Here is a 23,250-nt window from a genome sequence, read left to right as displayed (position 1 = left end):
CTCAGAAAGTATTACCTTTCCAAAAATAGTTGTGTTCTTTTAGGATTAGTTAGTTCTTGAAATCTGACAAGCTTTTTATCATCTATGGTATGCTTAAAAAGACAGGCCTCTGTTTAAAAGCCAACAGTTCACTAACACATGAGATGCCACCTCCTCTTGCATCTAATAAGTTTTTAAGGCAGAAAATGTGCAATACATACACATTATTCTGCAAGTTATCAGTCTTAGCTTCTTGTATTCAGTATGTAATAGCAGCTCTGAAATATGTATAAATTAGAGTATATATTTCAGAAATACCTGCAGAAGTATTGACAAAATACCCTGAAGTCAAAATTTTTGTCTAATTTTGGAACAGTATTTCATGGACTGCAGCAAGATTCTTCTGAAAGGATGTAGGTATTTTAAATTGTTAAATGAACTTTGAGATTGCGTCTACTTTTGAGCTGAGTCACTTAATCGCTTACAAATAATTACAGGTTTCCAGTAAATACCTTCTATGTGGGACACAGGCAAAAATGGGATACTAAGTGGCAACATGTTGGGAACTGTTTCTATTGGACGAGATTGTACTCTTTTTCTCCTCAATTCTTTCTAATCACACTGAGGAGGCTGCCCAGCTGTCAGTAAGGCGCTGGCTCAGCCTAACCCACTCGGAGTGCAGGCCAGAGAGCTGCAACCACCTGGAATACTATGAAGTGATTTTCAACATTTTCTATTTGTGGATCCCAAAAATTTTCCAGTGAAGGTATAGGTCCCTGAAAACCACTATTACCGAACAGATTACTTTTCGTAACTACTCTGCATGGTTACACCGTAAGGAAGTCCATGGCCAAGTGTACATAGAAGACACACAGAAACTCCCTGATTGTATTCATTTATAGGAGATTAGCATATTTTTCTGATAATATTGAAGAATTACTAACGTAATGTGAATATAAAAAGCCAACATGACCATGTCATCTTGAAACTAAGAGGGAACTGGGACTAAATCATGCCCACTTGTAAGTACTTTACTACTATCCTGACTTTTGGAAAAGTCAACATCTGTGTTTGCAAACAAAATATCATTTAGCCTTTAAGCTTTAAAGGGCAGAATGTTTGCTAGATTCATAATCTTCAAGTAAGGATACTTGAGAGCACTAAACATAAAATATAAGAATTAAAATAACCAATAATAACTAAGAAAAATTCTATTATGAAGATGTTTTTCAAATGACAACATGGGATTATAAGCCTCTATTTAAAATTAAAATTTCCAAGCCATAAATTATGGTGCTCCTACACTGAATCATTAATGTACTTCTGGGATGATTTTAGTATGCTCCCATTTTATAACAAACATCTCAATTTGACAGTTTTATGACAACTCTGAATCTCGGGTGTGGACTTGAATGGATACAGTAGACACTGAAGGAACACCAAATCCAGGTAGACTATAGCACAAATTAGCCTTCCTTTTTATTTTAATTTTTTTTTTTTTTTATTTAAAAACAGAGTATTTGTTCACTATAAACAGGTTATTGAACTCCAGTGTAGTTGGGGCACCTGTGTAAAAGACACTCCATTATATACTGTGCAGATATTTGTCATGTTAAAAGGCGCAGTGTTAGTCACCTTGTGGTCAAGTACTCACAGATCAGAAAATAACTATTCCAAAAGAACTGCTGTGCAATCTTTCTTGGGTTTTGGACATGTGTGTTTGGCAATTTTTGCTTTCTTGTCCCCTTCCACACAAAATAAAATGTACCCATCTGGTGAGAAACTATTCTAAATTTTCACAAGCAATGAGGAAACTTTTTTCTTTTTACTGCCTGCCATTCCAATTCTACTTTGAAGACAGCATTTCCTAATAGGTTGGCTTCGACAATATATGATATGGAGCATTTCATAAACATTAGTAAGCTTATATTGACATTATTATCTAATATATCCACTAGCAAAAATATGTTATGATTAAGCTAATAGTTTAATTGATTAGACTATTATGTAAAAATATTATTTCAAATGTGCATTATAAATCCAAGAAATTAAAAGTTATTTAGAAGGAGATGTTGAATAAATCAAAGTAGATTCACAAAAACAGGCTTGTAGCACTGTGTGGCATGAAGTCTGTGGTCCCAGACTTTCAATGAACTTGTAATCAATTATTTTTGCCACTACATTGTTATGTTAACCACTGATTGAAATAGTAGAAGGTCAGTGGATGCGAATTATATCATGCTGCCCCTACTATAATTGACTTTTCTATTGAACCAGTAAAGAGACTGGAAAATAATGACACAAAACAATACTATTTTGTCCATGACCTAGGCTATATATTTTTAAGGGTGGTTTTCTAAACAAAGAACCTGTATGTAGGTTTTTATTGACTTCACCTTTGAACTACAATGATAAATTAGAAAATAATTGTAAAAAAATTCTTTGACAGTCTCAGAGATGATGTCATGTAGACTTTTACCAATAAATTAATGGAATAATACTGGCCATATCACTTTAAGATGGCAAACTTACCTTCTGTGTTGGAAATGGGAGCACTGTCACATTTACTTTCACACTGCTGCATGGATGGAGGTCTAAGTGTTTCTGAACACTCGCTGGATGCTTGTCCGGTGTATGAGAGGCATTGTACTGTTCTCATCTGTTGCCCAAGACCACACTGTGCAGAACACTAGAAATAAGGAAGATAGAAAGTAAAAAAACCCTGGATCCGATTCTTATATATAAAACAAGGTAACAGGAAAGCAGTCAGGAACAATACACATTAACAAATTTTAAGGACAACAGGCATCTGAAGATAACTGGTTAATAGAGAAAACATTTTTATAAAATAGTTTAGCACTTATCTTTCAAAGAAAACAAACCACAATGCAATGCTGGCTCCCTGCACAGTTCAGATTGGGGGGTATAAGAATATAATTTACACTATTTCATGTACCATGTCTGAGTATAAGTTCTTGTTTTTCAAGACAGAAATAATGACTTTAGAAATACAGAATAAAAACCTGTATTAATCTCTCAGATTCTAGAGAATTTGAATCTGCTAGAGTACCTTTCTTAAGGAAAAAGGAAACAATCTTTAAAAAAAACAAAATCCCCAACTTCACTGTTTCAAAACACTTTTTAATTTCCAAAAATAAACAGTGATTTTAGTTCAACATCAATATAAGATAAATGTGCATCTGAACAACTTCCATCAAAGAAAAGATTAGGCTGTAATACCACAAATGATTATCCCCTGGTTAGTTTAGCTAAAGTGGTTTATTTTCATCAGTGTGCAAACTGCTCTGCAAACTTAAGAACTGGAACATCCATTTATTATTTTAAAAACAGGCCGCTGATCTTAACTGAGATCCAGAACATAAAGAAAGAAGAAAACTCAGTAAATCATATTTAAAACACTGCATAATGGCAGCACTATTCAGCCTGTCCTCTAACAATTTAGCTAGCCCTGTCTGGTAATTCAGTGTATTTTACATAAAATTATATAAATCTCAAAGGGATTTTGGCATATATATATAAAAATGTTACTAAAATAAGAATTGGCTTTGTAGCTCCATTATGTTTCTCAAGGAATTTAAACGTGTTTTAAAAATGCTAAACCTTGTAATGTTGCTGTATCCCAAAATCCCCTTCCAAAAAAACTGTAACAGTACTATTTTTGCCAAAATGCATACAGAAACTCATCCAGTAGAAACTAGACTGCTGTCAGCAAACCTTTTCTAGTGCAGCAGACACTATGATTCAGAATTACATTTCAACCTGAGACAAACAGGGAAGAAGCTTTTGTTTCAGTCATGGGAACCCTCTCTTACCTATTTCCAGCCACGTCTTATTCTTAGAAGGATATCCTTATCTTTATCCATATCCTTCTGAGGTGTAAGAGAATAACAGCAATAAATACCTGTATGAACTATCTCACCTGTCCCCAGTCTCCAGTAACCCAGCGAGGAGGAGGACATCGGCCTAAACTACAGCGTATGCGGACTGGTGGCTTGCTTTCTTCTTGGCACTGTGCAGCTGGAAAAGTTTTCAGAAGATCGCTGCTTTTGCACAGAACAATTCGGTGTCTGAATCCTGGGCCACACTTTGGTGTGCACTGAAAAAGCATTGATGTAAGTAATGAAAACCTCAGTACAAAGCCAGTCAAATGTGTCAGAAATGTTATTACGGAATTCAGGGGAATACATTTATGGTCTTATTACCACGCAATTTTACCAAGATGATAATTTTTTTAATGCTTAGAAACAAAACCAAGCTGACTGATGATTGCTTTATCAAGTTTTTATAAGTTTTAATTTAATAATAGTAGATATACTCCTTATATTTAGGGCATGGCGTTACTATTTACTTTTATATATAACAGCTTTTGGGTTAGGTTTAAGAAAAGAACTTTGCTGAAAAGCAGAATGGTCTGCCACATGTACACTATCATGAAACAAACTTGAGTGAGCATTTCAGAGATGACAAGTAGAACTCTCTGTTCTTAATATGACCTTAGTACAGTCTTTCTCCACCTCACATACAGACTGCTGAGCTACAATAAACACATTTTTCCTGAATCGACAAGTGGGAGACAAATGCTTTACTGGACTCCATAGAAACCAGACTATTCAGACAGAAATACTGTACCCTTTCTCCTACAATGCATGCTTTTCTCTTGCTTCTTATTTAAATATAAATTCTGTTTTCACACAGTTCTTTTTCCTCTTTTTATCACCCCTCTGCTCATTTTAACGGAAAGTAGCTAATAAAAAAGTAATTTGAAAAGAAGCCGGTCCAATGACCTCTACTTTTCCTTCTCTTTCTTTGCATTGGTTTCCCTCTCTTTTTCCTTCCTTTTTGCTACTGACAATTAACTGTCATGTACATTAGTGCAACTGCAGAATGGGGAAGAGAAAAGCGCTAACAAAATTAAAACTCAAGACCTTCTTCAAATGAGTCCTTCTAATAGCTGACCAGGAGATTTTGCAAGTAACAGTTTTAGAATTTCATATTCGCATATTAACCTTTATCCCACAAGTATATCTGCAGTATTTGGATCAGAATCAGTTTCTGATAGCATAAACCTTACATATAAATTACACTAAACCTATCAACAGTGGAACTCCCTTTCCTATGAAAGCAGCTGTAAAGACAAAACTTCTGGGAAATAATACTACGTGGAACTGAAGCAACATGTGATCACATACCAAAGGCTTTCTGTATATCCAGGATATGTCAGCATATAACCAGGGAAAAAAGAAAAGCCCCTAGGATTCATTTGAAAAAAAAAAAAAAAAAAAAATAGACCCCAGTAATCCAAACTACTGTCGTATGCCTAATTCAAAATCAAATCTTCCTAGCTTAAACAAATTTTAAAGCAGTTCCACAGTGCTATGTATCAATATTCCCTTTGACCTTTGACACTTGACTTTTCAAACATGACCTTTGAGAAAAATCTCTCAGTGGGAGACACCTAAACTAGTTGATACAGAATGAAGTGGTTTAGATTTATGATCTTAAACCGGACTGCAAAGAGATGAGTCCTCCGTTTTTGGACTCATAATCCATATAATCAATGCCTGTTTTAAAAATTTAACCTTTCTTTTCCTAACCTGTTCTACCCTTTCCTATCAAGGTACAGCCTGCTTATCTACAGTAGTTCAGTGTTCAGAATTCTGATATATAATAGCTAATACATAACAATAATACATAAACACCAAATCCTGTGCATCCTAAGTACCTGCCTACTAGAAAACCAGGAGAAGGAGAGAAGTAAGAGAAGAAAGATCTCTGTCTCTCCGGCTAAACTTCAAAAAGAGTATTAATGCTAAATGGAGATCAAAAAAGAATGAGAATGAATATATGAAGTCTTCATCATCATGATCATGCTTGTCAGTTATGATCCAAATTCCACGGAATGTTGCATGTATTATCTCCCACAAATATTTCACATAAAATGCATGACTTTTAAGCAGGAAAGAAGAACTAGAAGCAAGAGCCCCTTCCTAGCTGAGTGCTTAAAAATCACTTGCTCTCAATCTCTTCTTCTCAGTGACTGAGCATGCTGTCAAAAACAAACAGAAAAGAGACAAGGCTGAAAGAATCTTGAAAAAAATATCAAAACCCAATGTATCTATGCTCTTTCATAACCTCTAGACTGCATTAGCAAATAAGCAAAAGTTTGAGCATCAAAATTTGAGTTTACATAATTCCATTTTCTAGTCCTGCTTGAAGACAAGTTCTTTTATCTAAGCTGCCATCAGATAAAAGTATTCTTTCTGCTACTAGTTCTGTGGAAGAAAAAAGCACCGCTTAAAAAATAAAAACCACTTTTTTTGAGTCACAGTCAAAATTCCATCAAATAAGATGAACTTAAGCAACGTAAGGAAATAGTTTGCCTACAATAATACTGAATCACCCAAACCAAAAAGCATCAGCAGAATTTAACAAAAAAATCTATCTCCAAAGCAAATTCAAGACAAAATACCCAAACAAAACCAGGGAAAGGTGTCTTCCATTGTTAAGTGATTCTAGAATTTTTGACTCAGTGGAAGTCATGACTAATGGTAATATGAATGCAAAGTAAATATGCTTGTCTGATAACACTCTTCTCGAGAAAGACTTAGGGCTTTTTTGCTGATTTAGTATATTATCTGAATAAGTATAAAAGAAGTAATTAAAAATAATGAAAAATAATTCAAAGCTCAACTACTTCTAAGAGTGCGTAATTTTATGGCAAAACTGATTTAACCTGAGCATGATATTAGACTGTTAGTTTTAATTCCTATTTTTAGTTTCAGTTGCTATTTTATAAAAGCGGTTTTACACAATCCTGAGGACTTTATTTATTGTTTACAAAATGTTTTTTTTTATTCTGACCAAAAAGACACAGAATTTCTTGTTAATTATCACTGAGGACTAAAAAAATGTGCATGATCAACAAGTTTATTAGCATAGAAAAGATCTGTGTAATTAATTTGTATCACTTATTGCATGTTTTGAATATGAAAAGAAAACTTCGGTATTTGCATTCTGGAGAAAAGTAGCAAGATTTGCCACTGGTTTCAGTGGAAGCAGTATTAAACTCTTCACTTTTTGAGTTCATTTTTGTTTTCATTTTCATGCTTCTATTAGAAAATAAAAAATACATATGTAAATATGAAAATATATATTAGAATGTTTATATGTATATTACTATAAGGATTTTAATACATTATATTTCTGGAAGCCCTGAACAGAAAAAAAAAAGCTATTTTTCTCATCATATTAAAACTGTATCTCTCAGTCAAATCAGTTTGCCAAGCTAAACCTGGCAAAATTCTTTCCAGAACAAAGCTGTCACATTTCCACAATCCTGATTAAATACCATGACAAGCAGAAGCTTAGTCAAGGTTGAATCTTTAGATTAGAATGATTTTGCTCAAAATTACAATTCCTGCTGTACAAAAGGCTGATATGAAGGCCTTAAGAAATTGTTCAAGCTTCTCATGAGGGTGGCAGAGTCGAGAGCTTTGATGATGCATTAGTGAGCAATTAGTCTTGAGTAGGTAGCTAAAGGGCAGCAGTATATAGACAGCATGCTTCTGTAGCTCTGTAACTTGCCATATGAATACTATTTGTTAGTACCGAGATGATACCTAGATATTCCAATAAAAAATAAAGAAATAAAGTACTGTGATAATGGATGCAAAGTGCTTATGAACTATCGATGTTACAGAAGCAGTATGGTAAGTCTTCAACTGAACATCCCCTCCCACTCATCCATTCTTTCCTTCTCACTCTTTTCTGTTCTAGGTCAGATTCATTTTGAAAGTGATGGAATACACTGTACTTTTTCAGGCAGGGACAAGGACCATTTAATGTCTTTTCTGCCTTGATTTTGGTGCCCTACTTCTTGTGTGAAATGCTAACTAACAGTGGGGTAAAAAAACCTGTTCTGCATGTAGAACAACAGAAGAACTGACAATATAGAAGAAAAAAAATAGAAATTGCTCAAATACTAAATTTATGAGGTTTTGAATTCCTTATTAATCCTTTACTTAGCACAAAGTCACAAAAATGTACTGATGTTCAGTGGCCAGAGCTCTTGTCTCTGCTATTACCAATGAGCTGAAACAGCAAAATGTCCTTACTTCTGACCAGTCCAAAGCAACCCACTGTGGGGGACAGGACTGATTATTACAGGGCTCTTTTTCAATAGGCCGGTGTGTTAAACAGTTGGTATTGTCCAGTGTCTCCTCCTCAGAAGGTCCAATCTTTCTGATACAGAGAACTGTTCGTGAACGCATTCCTCCATCACAGGTCTTACTGCATTCTGACCAATCCCCTATAAACCATCTGGATAGAAAAAGTTAGGAGATTCAGTTAATGCATTTCAGAAACAGAGTAGATAATTGCACAAACCTAAAGTCCAAATTACTAAATCTATATCATTGTTAATAACACATGCATTCATAGTGAAATAAAGTAGAATGTCAAGAGACTTTTTACTGCAATCAAATATGCCAATAATTACTATGTTGTATTTTTCTAGAGCAGCAATTTCCACCCTAGGCTATAGTAGTTAGAAAGGAGTGTTGAGGCTGACAAAACTGAAGCTGTTTAAGTGGATATGTACTGGAGTTGCCTGAAGTTATTTCTCTGGAAAGGGTTTGTAACTAGAAATATCTGGAAACCGCTATTTTAAGTTACAGCACAAGCTAAAAGCCAAGATGGCTGCCTCCCTGGTAGAAGTCAGGAGTTGTACATTTTATTTAGATCACTTTGTGTTGCCATAGAGATTACAGCAGCTGTTAATCTGTCTGTAATTATTTATTATTTTTTTTTCTACTGATGAACGGTTAATGCAGCTAGAAGTATTTCATCACATCATTGAGCACATTTGGTCTTCAGAATTTCGTTATTTTGATTAGATACATTTGCCTGAATTACCCTTGCAAAGGATGAAGGTGAATTCTAGTATGCTATCATATTTTGCCAAGATGCCAAAAATGCCAGGCATGTCAGTCATTGTGGATGTTCCTGGAGCTATGGTTGGAGCTGCCCCATAAGATTTGCCATTTTCTGAAGGCTGTGTCAAAAAAACCATGTTGTTACAGAATGTGTCATGCATGTTAAAGACAAACTAGATCAATGCAGAGATGCAAACAAATATGCCATATTCTGTCATTAATTTCCCAGCAAAAGAGCATTAATTCATGATTCTTTGCCACCAAACACATGTTTTACCCACAGTAGGGAGAATTAGAAGCTTTTCAGAGCTTTGGAGAAGCTGAAGTGTTACTTTTTAGTTGGTATTACGATTTGCTCATGTATATTCTCAGGTACCTTTTATGTTTATACTGTATAACAAGACAGTACTATGAGAACTATGAGTTACCTGTATCAGTTCTTAAAACCTGGAACTTCAAGAGTTTGTAATAACTGACAAAATATTGTGAACAAACATAGGCTTTGTTGCAGCTCAGGGACATCAAGTATAAGGTAACATCAAGTGTAAGTTAGAAAGAGTAACATTTTCATAACTTTTGTATGTATACCAGAAGGAAAGTAGAATTGTGTTAATTAAAAAAGGAAATATTTGGCCACTCTATGCAAAGAGTAAATCTTACTGTGTGATAAATGTTCCAACCAAAGGGGTCAAACTTCTCTGAGTAACTCTCTGATTTCAGTAACTCTGAACTCTCTAGATTTCTTCTAGATTTCTTCTAGACTACTTACAGGATCAGGAATCAAGAACCCTTCCTTAGGAGTTTGGCACCTGTATTGACCTTGTGGGGAACATCAGAATGGAGGCAGATGTGGACTGAACTGCTCTGACATACTCAAGCAGATGCTGATTAATACACACTATCCACTTTCTCTATTTTATGACTTGAACTACACCATGTTCATTAATGTCCCTGCTGTGTACTGGATGGAGAATTCAGAAGTGCTCTGCTTCGCGGGTTGGATCCCACCACTCCGTGTTTTGGGGTTTATTTTTCATTATTAGGGTTTGTTGTTTTGTTTTTGATAAACAATATCAGTGCAAAAAATAAAAATTAACTAGTTTGGAATAACTATGTTAATGCTACTTATTAGAGTGCTAATTTGTTAACAGTTAAGCTGCACAAAGAAAAGGATAGAGATGTGTTTGGTAAAAACGAACAGACCAAACATGAACACTTCCCAAGTTCTGCTCTCAGGTAATGGTGAAGAGTTTAGTTAGTGCACTTATAGCCATACTACAGTGTTATCCAAACAGAATCCAAGTGCATACCCTTGCAGGGTAAACATGTATTTACAGACAGACTGTGGGGACAATGACTTAGACTAAGTTTAGACCTGTATGTGAGACAGCACATTCATTCAAACACACTCAAGTTATGAAGAGTGTAATGGCTTCACTTCTCTTTATGTCAAATGACTATGGTACATGACACAGGGGGAGTAAGTATGGAAGATACTGCTCTGCCATTCTGCAACCAGTCACCACACCAGGGAAGCAGTCGATACTCTAGGAAGAAACTGCCTTTGTGAAGACTTGTTGGGATTTTAATGCATTATAATCTTGTCTCATTTCTGCCGGTGTCCCTCAAGCTACAATTTTACAATTTCTAAGAGACATTTAAGAGACCTCAGTATTTCTTTGTTGTGCATTTAATCAGTATTTATGATTTTTATGCCCAATTTGAATATAGCTACAGGTTAACACCAAAGTTAAACTAACTACCTAGCCAGGGATGTTAAGGATAATAGGAAGGGATTCTACAGGTATGTAGCAAACAAAAAACAGACTAGGGACAAAATAGGCCCCCTGAGGAAGCTTTCGGGAGAACTGGCTACGCAGGATTTGGAGAAGGCTGAGGTTCTGAATGACTTCTTCGCCTTGGTCTTCACTGGCAAAGGCTCTGACTGCACCACCCAGGTCTTAGAAGGTAGACGCAGGGACTGTGAGAATGAAGACCTTGGGCCCACTGTAGGAGAGGATCTGGTTCGAGACCATCTTCAAAATCTGAATGCGCACAAGTCTGTGGGACCTGATGGAATCCATCCGCGGGTCCTGAAGGAGCTGGCAAATGAAGTTGCTAAGCCACTGGCCATCGTATTTGAAAAAACATGGCAGTCAGGTGAAGTTCCCGATGACTGGAAAAAGGGAAATATAACCCCCATTTTCAAGAAGGGGAAAATGGAAGACCCAGGGAATTACAGACCAGTCAGTCTCACCTCTGTGCCTAGTAAAATCTTGGAGCACATTCTGCTAGACGGCATGCTAAGGCACATGAAAAACAACAAGGTGCTTGGTGACAGCCAGCATGGCTTCACTAAGGGGAAATCCTGCCTGACCAATTTGCTGGCCTTCTATGATGGGGCTACAGAATTGATGGATAAGGGTAAAGCAGTTGATGTCATCTACCTGGACTTGTGCAAAGCGTTTGACACTGTCCCACACGACATCCTTCTCTCTAAATTGGAGAGATATCAATTTGATGGATGGACCACTCAGTGGATAAAGAACTGGCTGGACGGCCGCACACAAAGAGTTGCTGTCAATGGCTCGATGTCTGGCTGGAGACCGGTAACGAGTGGTGTCCCTCAGGGATCGGTGTTGGGACCGGTCTTGTTTAACTTCTTCGTCACTGACATGGACAGTGGGATTGAGTGCGCCCTCAGCAAGTTTGCCGATGACACCAAGCTGTGTGGTTTGGTTGATATGTTGGAGGGAAGGGATGCCATCCAGAGGGACCCTGACACGCTTGTGAGGTGGGCTGATGCCAACCTTATGAAGTTCAACCATGCCAAGTGCAAGGTCCTACACCTTGGTCGGAGCAATCCCAGGCACAGCTACAGGTTGGGCAGAGAAGAAATTCAGAGCAGCCCCGCAGAGAAGGACTTGGGGGTGCTGGTCAATGAGAAAATGAACATGAGCCGCCAGTGTGAGCTCGCAGCCCAGAAAGCCAACCGTATCCTGGGCTGCATCAAAAGGAGCGTGACCAACAGGTCAAAGGAGGTGATCCTGCCCCTCTACACTGCTCTTGTGAGACCTCACCTGGAGTATTGTGTGCAGTTCTGGTGTCCTCAACATAAAAAGGACAGGGAACTGCTGGAACAAGTCCAGAGGAGGCCACGAGGATGATCAGGGGACTGGAGCACCTCCTGTATGAAGACAGGCTGAAGAAGTTGGGGCTGTTCAGCCTGGAGAAGAGAAGGCTGCGTGGAGACCTCATAGCAGCCTTCCAGTACCTGAAGGGGGCCTATAGGGATGCTGGGGAGGGACTCTTTGTCAGGGACTGTAGTGACAGGACAAGGGGTAACGGGTTAAAACTTAAAAAGGGGAAGTTTAAATTGGATATAAGGAGGAAATTCTTTCCTGTTAGGGTGGTGAGACACTGGAATGGGTTGCCCAGGGAGGTTGTGAGTGCTCCATCCCTGGCGGTGTTCAAGGCCAGGTTGGATGAAGCCTTGTGTGGGATGGTTTAGTGTGAGGTGTCCCTGCCCATGGCAGGGGGGGTTGGAACTAGATGATCTTGAGGTCCTTTCCAACCCTAACTATTCTATGATTCTAAATGTTTTATCTCAAAATGTAAGGACTGTTGTGCGCATGCTGAAATTATTTTCTAGTGCAAAACATCACAACTGTTTCTAAACAGCTTTTGTAGCAAGATTAAATTATGCTATACGTTCTTGCCAAATCTCATTTTTGTCCAAATAAGCTGCTGTGGTTTTAATTAACTTTTCAATAAATAGGATACAGCTATCTTTAAAAATAAAACTAAATAGATCCAACGAAGTAGGCATCTAATCCTAAAGGCACACAGCATTACTGTACAACACTAAGTATCCTGGAGATGAAGTTGTCTGACGAAAGTATTATCAGTAAATTGTTCAGTCTACTAAGCAGTTTCCATGTTTACCATTTCTCATGTGAAAATTTAAACCCAAATTTTAAAGTAATATACTTTAAAATATGGCAATCATTTAGTACATGCATGTAAATATTTATGGCATTGGATAACATTTATGTCATGCATGGCATTCTTCAGTCACTGTTGCCTTAAGAATGGTCCCCACTTCTACTCTGAGCAGTATTTACCTCATCTGACACTCAGACCCTAAAAAGCTGCTTTGCTAGTATGTTTTTACTTACAATATCTGAGCTGCTTTGTGTAGCTTAAAAACCAGTGCTCCTCAGTCAAATCAGACCTCCTCTAGGTCAATGTATCTTCCACAACTGATTTCAGAGAAATAAGAAACCATAACTGAAACCCAAAACCAAATACCCTGTCTGATAAGACAGGACCCTAGTCTGTTAAAATTTTATATACATTTGGTCAACAGGATTTATTATAGATTACAAAGATTTCTCTATCTATGCAAAACACATCCATCTTAATGATTAAGACTTACTCGGGTGGGCAAGGCTCAGTGTTGCAGGCTCTTTGGTTTTCTGGAGGCTTACTGTCAGGGTCGCAGTAATTATTTTGTACAACGGAGTTGTCATCCAGCCTTTTACACACTACCTCCTGTTTCTGCACACCTTGGGATGAAATGAAACACCTTTAATTAATCATTCTTGCTCTTCTATTTGTGCAAACTCAAAAGTGGATTTCACCTATTGAGTATTAACCCTACTATTCCACCTTAAATGGCTGAATGCTGTAGGGGTGTGAACTCCAATTGCTTGAATTGCCCCCTGACCACAATTAAATCTTTCAGTTTCCTTCAATTCTAGGCCACCCCTAAGACAGAGGATTTAAAATTGCTGTTGTTTTCCAAAACAAAAGGAATATATTTATAGATTTACTAACAGATTGTTTTTATTTGTATACTGCACAAAATCAATTTTCTGCCTACCCTCCTCTCCTAGTAAAACACACTTAAATTTCTGAAGAAAACATCAACAAACATAATGTGGTCACACTTCAATGCAGAATTATTGTTTATGTGCTCTGGTTTAAAATAACCCAGCAATACCAAGAAACAGTGTTGCATTTTTATACATGTTATTCTATAAACATTTTCTTCATTAAAATAGTAGAAGAATTATTCATTCTGAAAGATGCAGCTTGTTTCTGTGAACACTCATTTGTCTGGCGCTCCCAGCTCCTCTTCCACTGTTAACCATCAACAGGGCAGTTCAGACCTGATTATTATTCCCAAAACATAACAACCTATCAATGCCAAGGCTACATCATAAGGTAGAATATGGAGCATTTTCTGATTTAAAAAAAAACAGGATCTGAAGAAAGGCATTAAAGTGCCACTGATATGACAACAGTGCAGCTCAGAGTATTGTTGTAAAGGTAGTACATATGACCTTCTCCTCTCTTATTAAAACAAGCCGTATGATGTTTGCTAGCATAAAAACACTGTGGATCCACAGTTCGTATGCGGGTCTTATTGAACATGAGTAGTCATAATACTGAATTAATAGGATTATTTGTACGACAAAAATTGCAAACAATCCCTGATCCTTTCTTAAAAAGAGAAGCAATTAACTTTTCCAACATGTGAAATGCATATAATTAAATAGGGATTAAACCATTGTGGCTTCAAATATCTGCCAACTTTACAGCCCTCTCTTCATTTTAAGATAAGTTTTTTATAGGAGATAGCCGTGCAGTAATAAAAGTAATTACATGTTTTTCAGACACTAAACATCCCACTAAAAACATGAGATTTCTTTTACCAGGTATCTGTAGTCCTTTTGCTCATTTTAAGCAAGCTAAGCAACTTACCTTGCAATTGCTTCTTTTATTATTCATTATGGACAAGAATAAAATCTCCTACTTTGGTTCCTAAAACATGACCTATATGAAATTCAGATATTTAATTCCAAAAGTGAGTCAAGCCTAGCCTTTAGATCCCTGAAGTTTGGCCCACAAAGCATCCTGCTTGGCTATGAACAGAAGTCTCCCAGATAAACAAATGAAATGTCTTCATGATATAATGTGTGAAGGACATTGTTCCCAATGGTCACAAGTTTTGAGGATGGCATGCACTCCCCCAGGGGGCTGTAGATGCAGGAGTAGGTACGAACCCTTCTCACTCTAAGGGGATTCCAAATTCCCATGAGCACATCATAACTTCTGAGACTTGGTGGCAATTTAGCTAAGGTGGCAAGACTGTGTTTTCTAGCCCATCTATTATTTCTAGGTTTTTATTTGCTTAGGGCCTGATATAAAATTCCTAAACTACCTTGAAGACGAGGATGAAAATTCATACGTACCTGTGCTAGACCAGTGTCTTATTTTCTGGTTGCAGATCAAACCCCTTGTCTTCCTGCCATGAGATCCTCCTGAATCTTTCCCTAGCTGCACTGTTGCCCAGAATGTGTATTAAAAATACCTTCTCTTTCCCTGCCCTCTTAGACCTCTCAACTTTCTATGGCACACAGTTAAGAGTACTCTTCTGGAGATGTACTTCCAGTGGAAATCTCTTCTCTCTACAACAGCAAATTGCTACTATTATGGCATCCCACAAAACATGTTTATTATCCCTCATATAAGAACAGCCTTATTAATTCAAATACTCTCAGGAAAACCCATCAGTCTGGATTCTAAGCATGTAAAAATGTTCCATGTGCCCCCAACTCTAATGTTGACATTCCTGACAAGCAGCAGGGAAATTAGATTCATCACTCAACATACCATTTCTTACAGGATGCCTGTTTAGCAGGTGGGAACTTTGTATTCACCCTCAAAATCATCTGTCTCATCACCTCACTTCAAAATCATTAACAATGTTGAGACCAAAAATGCTTAATGCTGGAGTCTTCACTCTACTGCAGCACCTAAAGCCAGAGTCTGAAGCTTTGCTCCTGGGATATGTGCTTTTTGATTACAGCTACATGTAACCTTCACAAAGTAAGCACTTTAAATCAAGTTGTAAATAATTTCACACATCTGATACCTTAGGTTAACCATAAACATCACAGTCATTTTAAAGTAAGTTTTATTTATGAAAAAGACATTAATATGAGAAACATCTTGCTGGTGAGCCAGGTAAACCTCTCAGGTTCTTCTTTCTACAGGTATCAAACAGCAGAGAAGGCTACCAGAGTATTTTCCAAGTGTATCCTACATACCAAATCTACATGAACAAGCTAAAAAACCCAAACATTATTGAATACTATTCAACCTCCATTTTTTTCCTTCCAATTTATGTGCTTTACATGTTGGGAAAAAAAAAAAAATTGCTAGATAGGCCCAGTTGGAATTGAGAAACAACTCTAATCATTATCATGGGGGACCCTCAAGCGCCTTAAGTACAAGCCTACACAGCTGTTGGTTGATTATGCTAACATACAGGTGTTCTCTTTCAGGTATACATGTATCAGATATCAAAGACTTGAGAGCTTCACATCAAGCTGTTCAATTTATAGCATTCTCAGCACCTAATATTTCAATTACATGAACTGATATAAAGCTGAAATTCAGTTAGATCTTGCACTGTAAGGGCAACTAAATAAACTTGGAACAAAGGAGTTTGGAATGTAGAAGCAACACCTCTCTATTGTTGGGAGTCACTCTGTGTAACCCTTTTCATAAACTGATCAAGGTCCACTTAAAATACATTTTTCTTTTCTGAACTTCTCACTTGTGACTACTAAAAGCATTCAAATTTCCATTCTAGATGTATTAATTGCCAAGTTAGGTTTTTTTAAATTAAAAACATACTTCAGTTTAAGTAACTTTACTGTGTTAACTAACTCAACTCTTGCAGTCTCTGTGCTGTTAGGTAGACCATTCCTTTGATCAGCCTCACAACATTTCCACAAACCTGCTCACACCTGACTTTACTACAGCCACAATAGAGTTCAGTTTACGTAACTTTATTGTGTTAACCAACTAACTCTTGCAGTATCTGTGTTGTTAGGTAGACCATTGCTTTGATCCTGATCAGCCTCACAACACTTCCACAAACCTCCTCACACCTGAGTTTACTACAGCTACAGTAGAAACTGTGCTTAGTACTCCAATGTGATTTTACTAATATCTTATGCAGTGTAATTTATACTTCTAAACAAATATATCCTAAAATCAAATCTGCCTTTATTAGGGTTAAAACATATCCCAGTCTTCCCTATGTCTTCTAGCACTGCACTGTCAGCAAATTTCTACTCTTTATGCTCCCTATTTGTCACTTCTTTCTGCATCTTTATACTTCTTCAAAACTTCAAATTGGCTAGTAGTTTTCTCTCTCTAAACATATATACATACACTGACATGCAGAGTGACAAGTTCTTTTCTGGTTCTATACTCCTTTGGTACTATTTTAGTAGAGAAAAGACATCAATTGCAGCATGAGAGAAAAAAATGGTGGGTTATCTCTTTCTTTGGTTCTTAACAGATAAGTGGAAGATCTAAGTATTTGAGAAGCTGTGAAAAGATTATTTCACTTTAAATTTCATAATCTATGCAAACACTGCCAACAGATGAATATTATTAAAATCAGCTATGACAACCTTAGTAGGAATATTTCTTTTGCAATTTTCTACTCAAACATCACTATGACAAGAAATAGTATTTTAAAAGCCTAGTCAAACAGCGATGCTACTAACATGGTGCTGTTAGCTGACATAGAATTAATGTTCAGCTCAACTGATGTATAATCATTTATCCTTTCTATCACAAGCTGCCTTAGTTCTCTTGGTGGCTGATGAAATAGGCTGAATGCTGCCTTCATATGTATTTTAGAATAAAGCATTTTAATAATGCGTACTATTCTTGCAAAGACATTTATGGGATAGCACAGACAGTAATATTTTGACTGAATTTCCTACTGGCATCAGACACATTTCCTTCTAGGCTTTGGATAAAAATTGGCGGCCTCAGTAAATTAATTTCTGAGGAGCTATGTAGTAAGAAAGTATTCTGAAGTACTATGAACACAAAGTATCCTTGTGCTCATTTTTTAAAAAAATGTAAGCCAGATGTGTTATTGAATCTGTCAGGTAGCATATCGTCCATAAAACAGTACTCACCACTAATCACTCACACAGTGAAGAACCCTTAATCCATGCTAGGAGACATATTAATACTGGTTTAAAATATTCTTCAGCATCTTCCCAGACAGTATGTATGCTTTGCATCTTTCCGTACTAATTATAGTGTTATTTAAAATAAAATCTCAGAAACAAAATTCAGATTCTAGCTTAGACAAGAAAAAGAAATGGAAAAAAACAGAAGTTCAGCTTTTACCCAAACAACTTGGTTAAGCTCCCTGGGCCTTGAAAAAACTCTTTTTAAGTAAATCAACTCTTCCCTGAGTATATGGTCTCTCTTAAAATAATCTAAAAAGCACCACTAAACAAGTTCATTTAAACTCTAGGGGGACTAATTACAAGCAGTTAGACAGAAACATTCTCCTTTCAAATCTACAGATTTATAGTTTATGATAAAATGTCCTCATGACTGGTCAATGCAATTCTAATAGAAAACAAAACTCCAGTGGTTTAGTGACCATAATCTCCAGAGAACTGAGATGTTTTGCAGATTTCAATTCACAGTCTGCATGACTTTCAGCAGCCAACTTCTAAATTACGTGAAACACATTTTATTCTTAAATTAAAACTGCAGGCATGTAAATGTTATATCTATTTTTAAAAGCAATCCCAAAAATTGTGGTTGGCTATTGCAACAGTTAATTATAAAGATGCCAATACCAATACATGGTGAATCCTGTATCACTAAAACTAGTGCATGCTGGTTAACCCAGACATACTTTCTGAGCTCACTCATCAGATCACAAGATGTTTATCACAGAGCCAAACTTACATTTTTCTTAATGAGGACAAGTACGCTTTATTTGTCTAAAGACAGTTTCATAATTCATTTAAGGACATGAAAGAAAAACATAGTAGGCACAAAAGTGATGAGCAACAAAGAAAACTGGATGGCAATCAATCTACTTATAATAGTATATTGACTATGTCATAAAACCCCATAAATATCTAAGACATTTAACTCATCTGGAGACGAACTCTAATAGAACAAATGATCAAAACCAATGCTTAGGATACCTGGTAAATTCCATTTAACAAATGCTGTAATTTGTTCCCATTTACTGCTAGAATTATTAAGCATGGAAGAAATTAAAAAAAGGGGGGCATGCACTTAGGAGTTTATTTTTAAATGTATACAGAAGTAAAAACACAGAGAAGGATTTTTTTCTTTCACTGGATTTTTTGAACAATAGCACCAACAGTCACTTCCTTATTAAGCATACTTATGGATATACTTGCTACAAGATAACATATATGGTAAGACAGGCATGTCAGTAAATAAACTACAACTGTGTTACCTGTAAGCAATATGCATCACCCTTTCCTATTTTAGTACTTCCTTCTTCTCTTTACAGCCATCATTTCATTGATTCATATGCTGTTTCTGTGTATTCTATTTTTCCCCTTCTCAGACTTTCTCATTAAATAATAGTCAGCTTCTTAAGGAAAATATGTTGTTGTCATTATTTTTTCTGAATTCCAGTGAACTGTCCAACTGTTCACCTATTCACCCTCCCACCTATCCATCCATCCACCCATCCATCCATTCAACCATCCCGTGGCTGCCCCATCCCTGGCAGTGTTCAAGGCCAGGCCAGCCAGGGCTTTCAGCTACCCGCTTTAGTGGGCTGTCCTGCCATAACAATGGCAGGACAGTGGGGTCTCGAACCAGGTGATCTTTAAGGTCCCTTCCAACTCAAACCATTCCATGATCCTAAGATTCTGAATTCCCTGTTCTCTCCTCCCTCTGTACATTTTGGTGTTCTCTGGAATAGTTTTCCTGTAGTTACGCCTAAGTCTGACACACCTATAAAGACCTATATAAGATAGTAACAAATTTCCTTCTGAAAACTCTTGACTTAGAGTAGAACAGCTATCAGAAAACTTTTAGGAAAAAGGGAATTAATATTGAGAATACCTGCAGCTCAGTTTAATGTAATGTTCCCAGACAGGAAGAACTAGCTCAGATACTCTAAATTTGTATTTTAAAGAAATGTTTTTCAATATAGAAAACACTGGTTCTGGTGTTTGAAAAGAAGAGCTGCAGTCCTAGATTTCCAAGCCTATGAACAGACACTAAGACGCGCTAAAATTGAATGAAATTGTATTCTCATCCTACATATAAGTACATGAATAAAAGAAAAAAAAAAAAAAAGAGTTGTCTGTTACCAGGCAAACTTACTTAACTACTGAGAAAATCTGAAAAACCTATTTTTAGAAAAACATAAGACAATACCAAAATAAACCTCAGACTTTAGTGACTTGATTCTGCTTGGTTCACTGTACAGAAGGTGACGTTCACTGGCAGAGAAAACTACGGAATATTTTGTTCTTTTCCCCTTTATCTTGAATGACACTACAAAATACACAGTTTACAATCTCTCATGAAAGAAATTCTAACTTCCTTCTGCTTCTTAGAGGCAATCTAAGTATGTAACTCTTTCACAAGCTTTATCTCCTAGACCACTTTATGAATTCTACAGGGGAAGAGGAGGCACAATGTCTGTAGTGGAAAGAGTCCATCGATTTCACGTGCTTGGCTGAGTTTTCAGAATACTTTGCTTTATACACAGTTCATGCAGTGTTGAACGATGAATTGATAATTAACAAGTAAGACTGTAATTTATGCTTTGAGTTGCTCAGTATCACATGAGAACCACAGATGGGAGGGAGGAATAGAATCCAGAGCTCTCACACTTTTGTAATCAGGAAACCCTCCTCCTCCTGCCTACCATTCCATTTACCATGCTCTTCCTATTCTGCCTTAGAACAGAGGTCCTGTTTGAAAAGTTAAAGCACTTTTTACTGTTCAGATGTGCCTTGTCAGCACAGCAGAGATGAACAAAATAGAGAAGTCCAGTGCAAAAGGCAGCATGTTATCATCTAATGAAAGATTGTAGGCTGTTCCTAGCTTGCTGTTTAGCCTGCTTCGTGGCTCGTGACAGCTCTAGAACCTTCTCCAAGACAAGGCCTACAAGCGACTCTAGGAACAGCTGAATGCAGTGAATTGCTCTCAAAATACTATGAAGAAACTGCACAAAATTGGACACTTCTGCAACATCAAATACTCCAAAACTACTTAAACTTTGCACTGCCAAAATACTGTTCTTGCTTTTGCGCTCTGCTTCGTGATGTTCAGCACACACCCTCAAGTTCACAATACAGAAATATCAACTTGGTGGGCTGCAATGCAGTTCTTACTATTTTTCAGATTCTTTGTATTAAAAAACATACATCAACTACGTTTTAAGCAGCACAGACTCGGTCAAATAGTACGTAATGCAGATGCTGTCAGCCTGATTTAGAGAGCATTAGACTGGAGTAGTGAGAAGTGTATATGAACTAGGCCTGTGACTCAGCCCCAGAGAATGGTCCTTGCTCGACTTGTCTCTATTTCACAAACAGCCAGAACCCCAAAAAACATAACTGTCATTTCCTGGCTTCTAAATACTTGCTATTTTTATGTTCTTTTAAGGCACCTTTTGAAGTGTTACCTATACCTACAATTGTGACACAATGTTAAAATATAGGCATGTTCAGAGATGAACAAAAATATGTGTTGACTAGAACTTCGATCTGCCTACAACCTTGATATGAAGGCGTATCTGGCTCTACATTATCTAGAGTTTTTTGGATCAAGATATGATTGAGATATATCAGAAGTCACAGCTGATGGGGGCAAGTTATTAATGAACGAATTCCTGAGGCATGCAGGAGGTATAGGAATAGGTGTGATGTTCCCACCAAGAGCATTGGATGCGATGGTGTAAATGCCAAAATAGTCTCCTTCAAAAAGAACAACTACTCCACCAACTTCCGAACCCAAAACCCATGGTTTCGATCCCAAGAAATGGGCAGAAGAAATGACAAAAGCCAAAGTACAGAGCCAGATCATACGATCAACCTTGATCAGTGTATGCACTACAGGGAGGGGAGCTACATCAACTACAATAACAGGCAGGAAGATGTTGATGCCCTAACTTGTTTGCAGTTTGTCCCAAAGTCACTATTATTTTTTAACTTCATGAGTAAAAAAATAATTTCCATACTAATATTCCCTGCTTACTGTCTTTTTTTTTTTTTTACTTCCAGTCAGAAATTCTATAACTGTTTAATATTTTATTCTCCTCTGATACAGAGCAAAATGTCTCTCCTAAAGATAAGAGTTCAAAAAAACAGAACTTCAATAACAGACTTCATAGTGAACCTACAGAAATAAGCAAAGCCATGCAGTGGTTTCGTTTCTAAGTTTTCTCAACACTCCATATTTATATTGGCCAAATTTTCCAGTTATGGTCCCTGTCTCTATCACCTTTGTCTCTCTTTTCTTTTTCCCTGACTCAGTTCCTTTTTAGAATTTTGTCTTCTTTCTGGGACATGGAGAAAGGTGTTTCATAAACTGCAGGGAATAGCAAGTACTCATATGGAGAAAGCAGATACAATTTTTAACAAGAATTACAGCTACAATGAAATATTTATTCCCTGAGCACAAAGCTCAGTGAAAATACGTGACCATAGTATATCCTCATACTAAGCTGAAAGTAAGCAAAGACAAGTGCCTTATGGTTTATCCACTATAAGTTACTGAAAACAATACACTCCCCCTAAAAAATTTTGAAATTAATAAACACATACAGTTTTCAGGGATGCACAGATCTTCCATCAAAAGTTAATTAAGTCAAAACGTTTTAACCTAGAGAAGTGCCTCTTCCTTCAGGGACAATTATTTGTTCCCACTGTATACTGTCATATCTGTGAAATGACAATGACCTACATGACAGAAGACCCATGGCTAACGTTCTCTCTCTACCTAAACCAATGGGAGCTCTCGCATTGACTTCAAAAAGATGATTAACTCATTGCTATCATAGAAATACCATTTGGCAGTACTTGTAAGGTTCTGTTACTGTCTTTTGCTATGAGCTAGGCACTTCCCATCTTTATACTACATCTTTAAAATGTTCCTTTGTCTACCAGACTCACCATTACTAGAACAGTAGTTTAAAAAGCAATCTGTCACCCAGGATTTCACAAATTAACAATAAAAAATATAGGAGAAAGTTAGTACTTTCCTCTAGTTTGTTTTTAGACTTTCTCTAGTGGCACAGAAAATAACTAGCGATGTCCTCTGTGTATTACATATGGCAAAGCAAAGAACTGTACTTAAAAAAGCAAACAACTAGTAACAGCCACAGCTGATTCCAGCAGAAAAATGAGTCACAAAGGTTCCAAACATGAATACCTCCAGTAGCCATAAAAAAAAACCAAGAAAAGGACAA

The 23,250-nt window shown here is 36.9% G+C and overlaps 1 protein-coding gene across 3 annotated transcripts in view; it reads right to left on the bottom strand.

Annotated features, from left to right (window-relative positions):
- ADAMTS6 (ADAM metallopeptidase with thrombospondin type 1 motif 6) overlaps positions 1-23,250 on the bottom strand; it is a 153,156-nt gene that overhangs the window by 6,753 nt on the left and 123,153 nt on the right. For all 3 annotated transcript variants that reach the window (XM_065662875.1, XM_065662876.1, XM_065662877.1), the window contains 4 exons: positions 13,372-13,501; positions 8,115-8,319; positions 3,920-4,096; positions 2,512-2,668 (listed from right to left, as the gene is read on the bottom strand). In XM_065662875.1, the coding sequence (XP_065518947.1) occupies positions 2,512-2,668; positions 3,920-4,096; positions 8,115-8,319; positions 13,372-13,501 (669 nt within the window). The remainder of the gene's footprint in view (positions 1-2,511; positions 2,669-3,919; positions 4,097-8,114; positions 8,320-13,371; positions 13,502-23,250) is intronic.

This window comes from Lathamus discolor, chromosome Z, assembly GCF_037157495.1.
Source record: "Lathamus discolor isolate bLatDis1 chromosome Z, bLatDis1.hap1, whole genome shotgun sequence".
NCBI lineage: Eukaryota > Metazoa > Chordata > Aves > Psittaciformes > Psittacidae > Lathamus > Lathamus discolor.
Note: the sequence above shows the minus strand (reverse complement) of the source record. Positions and strands in the feature narration are given on the sequence as shown.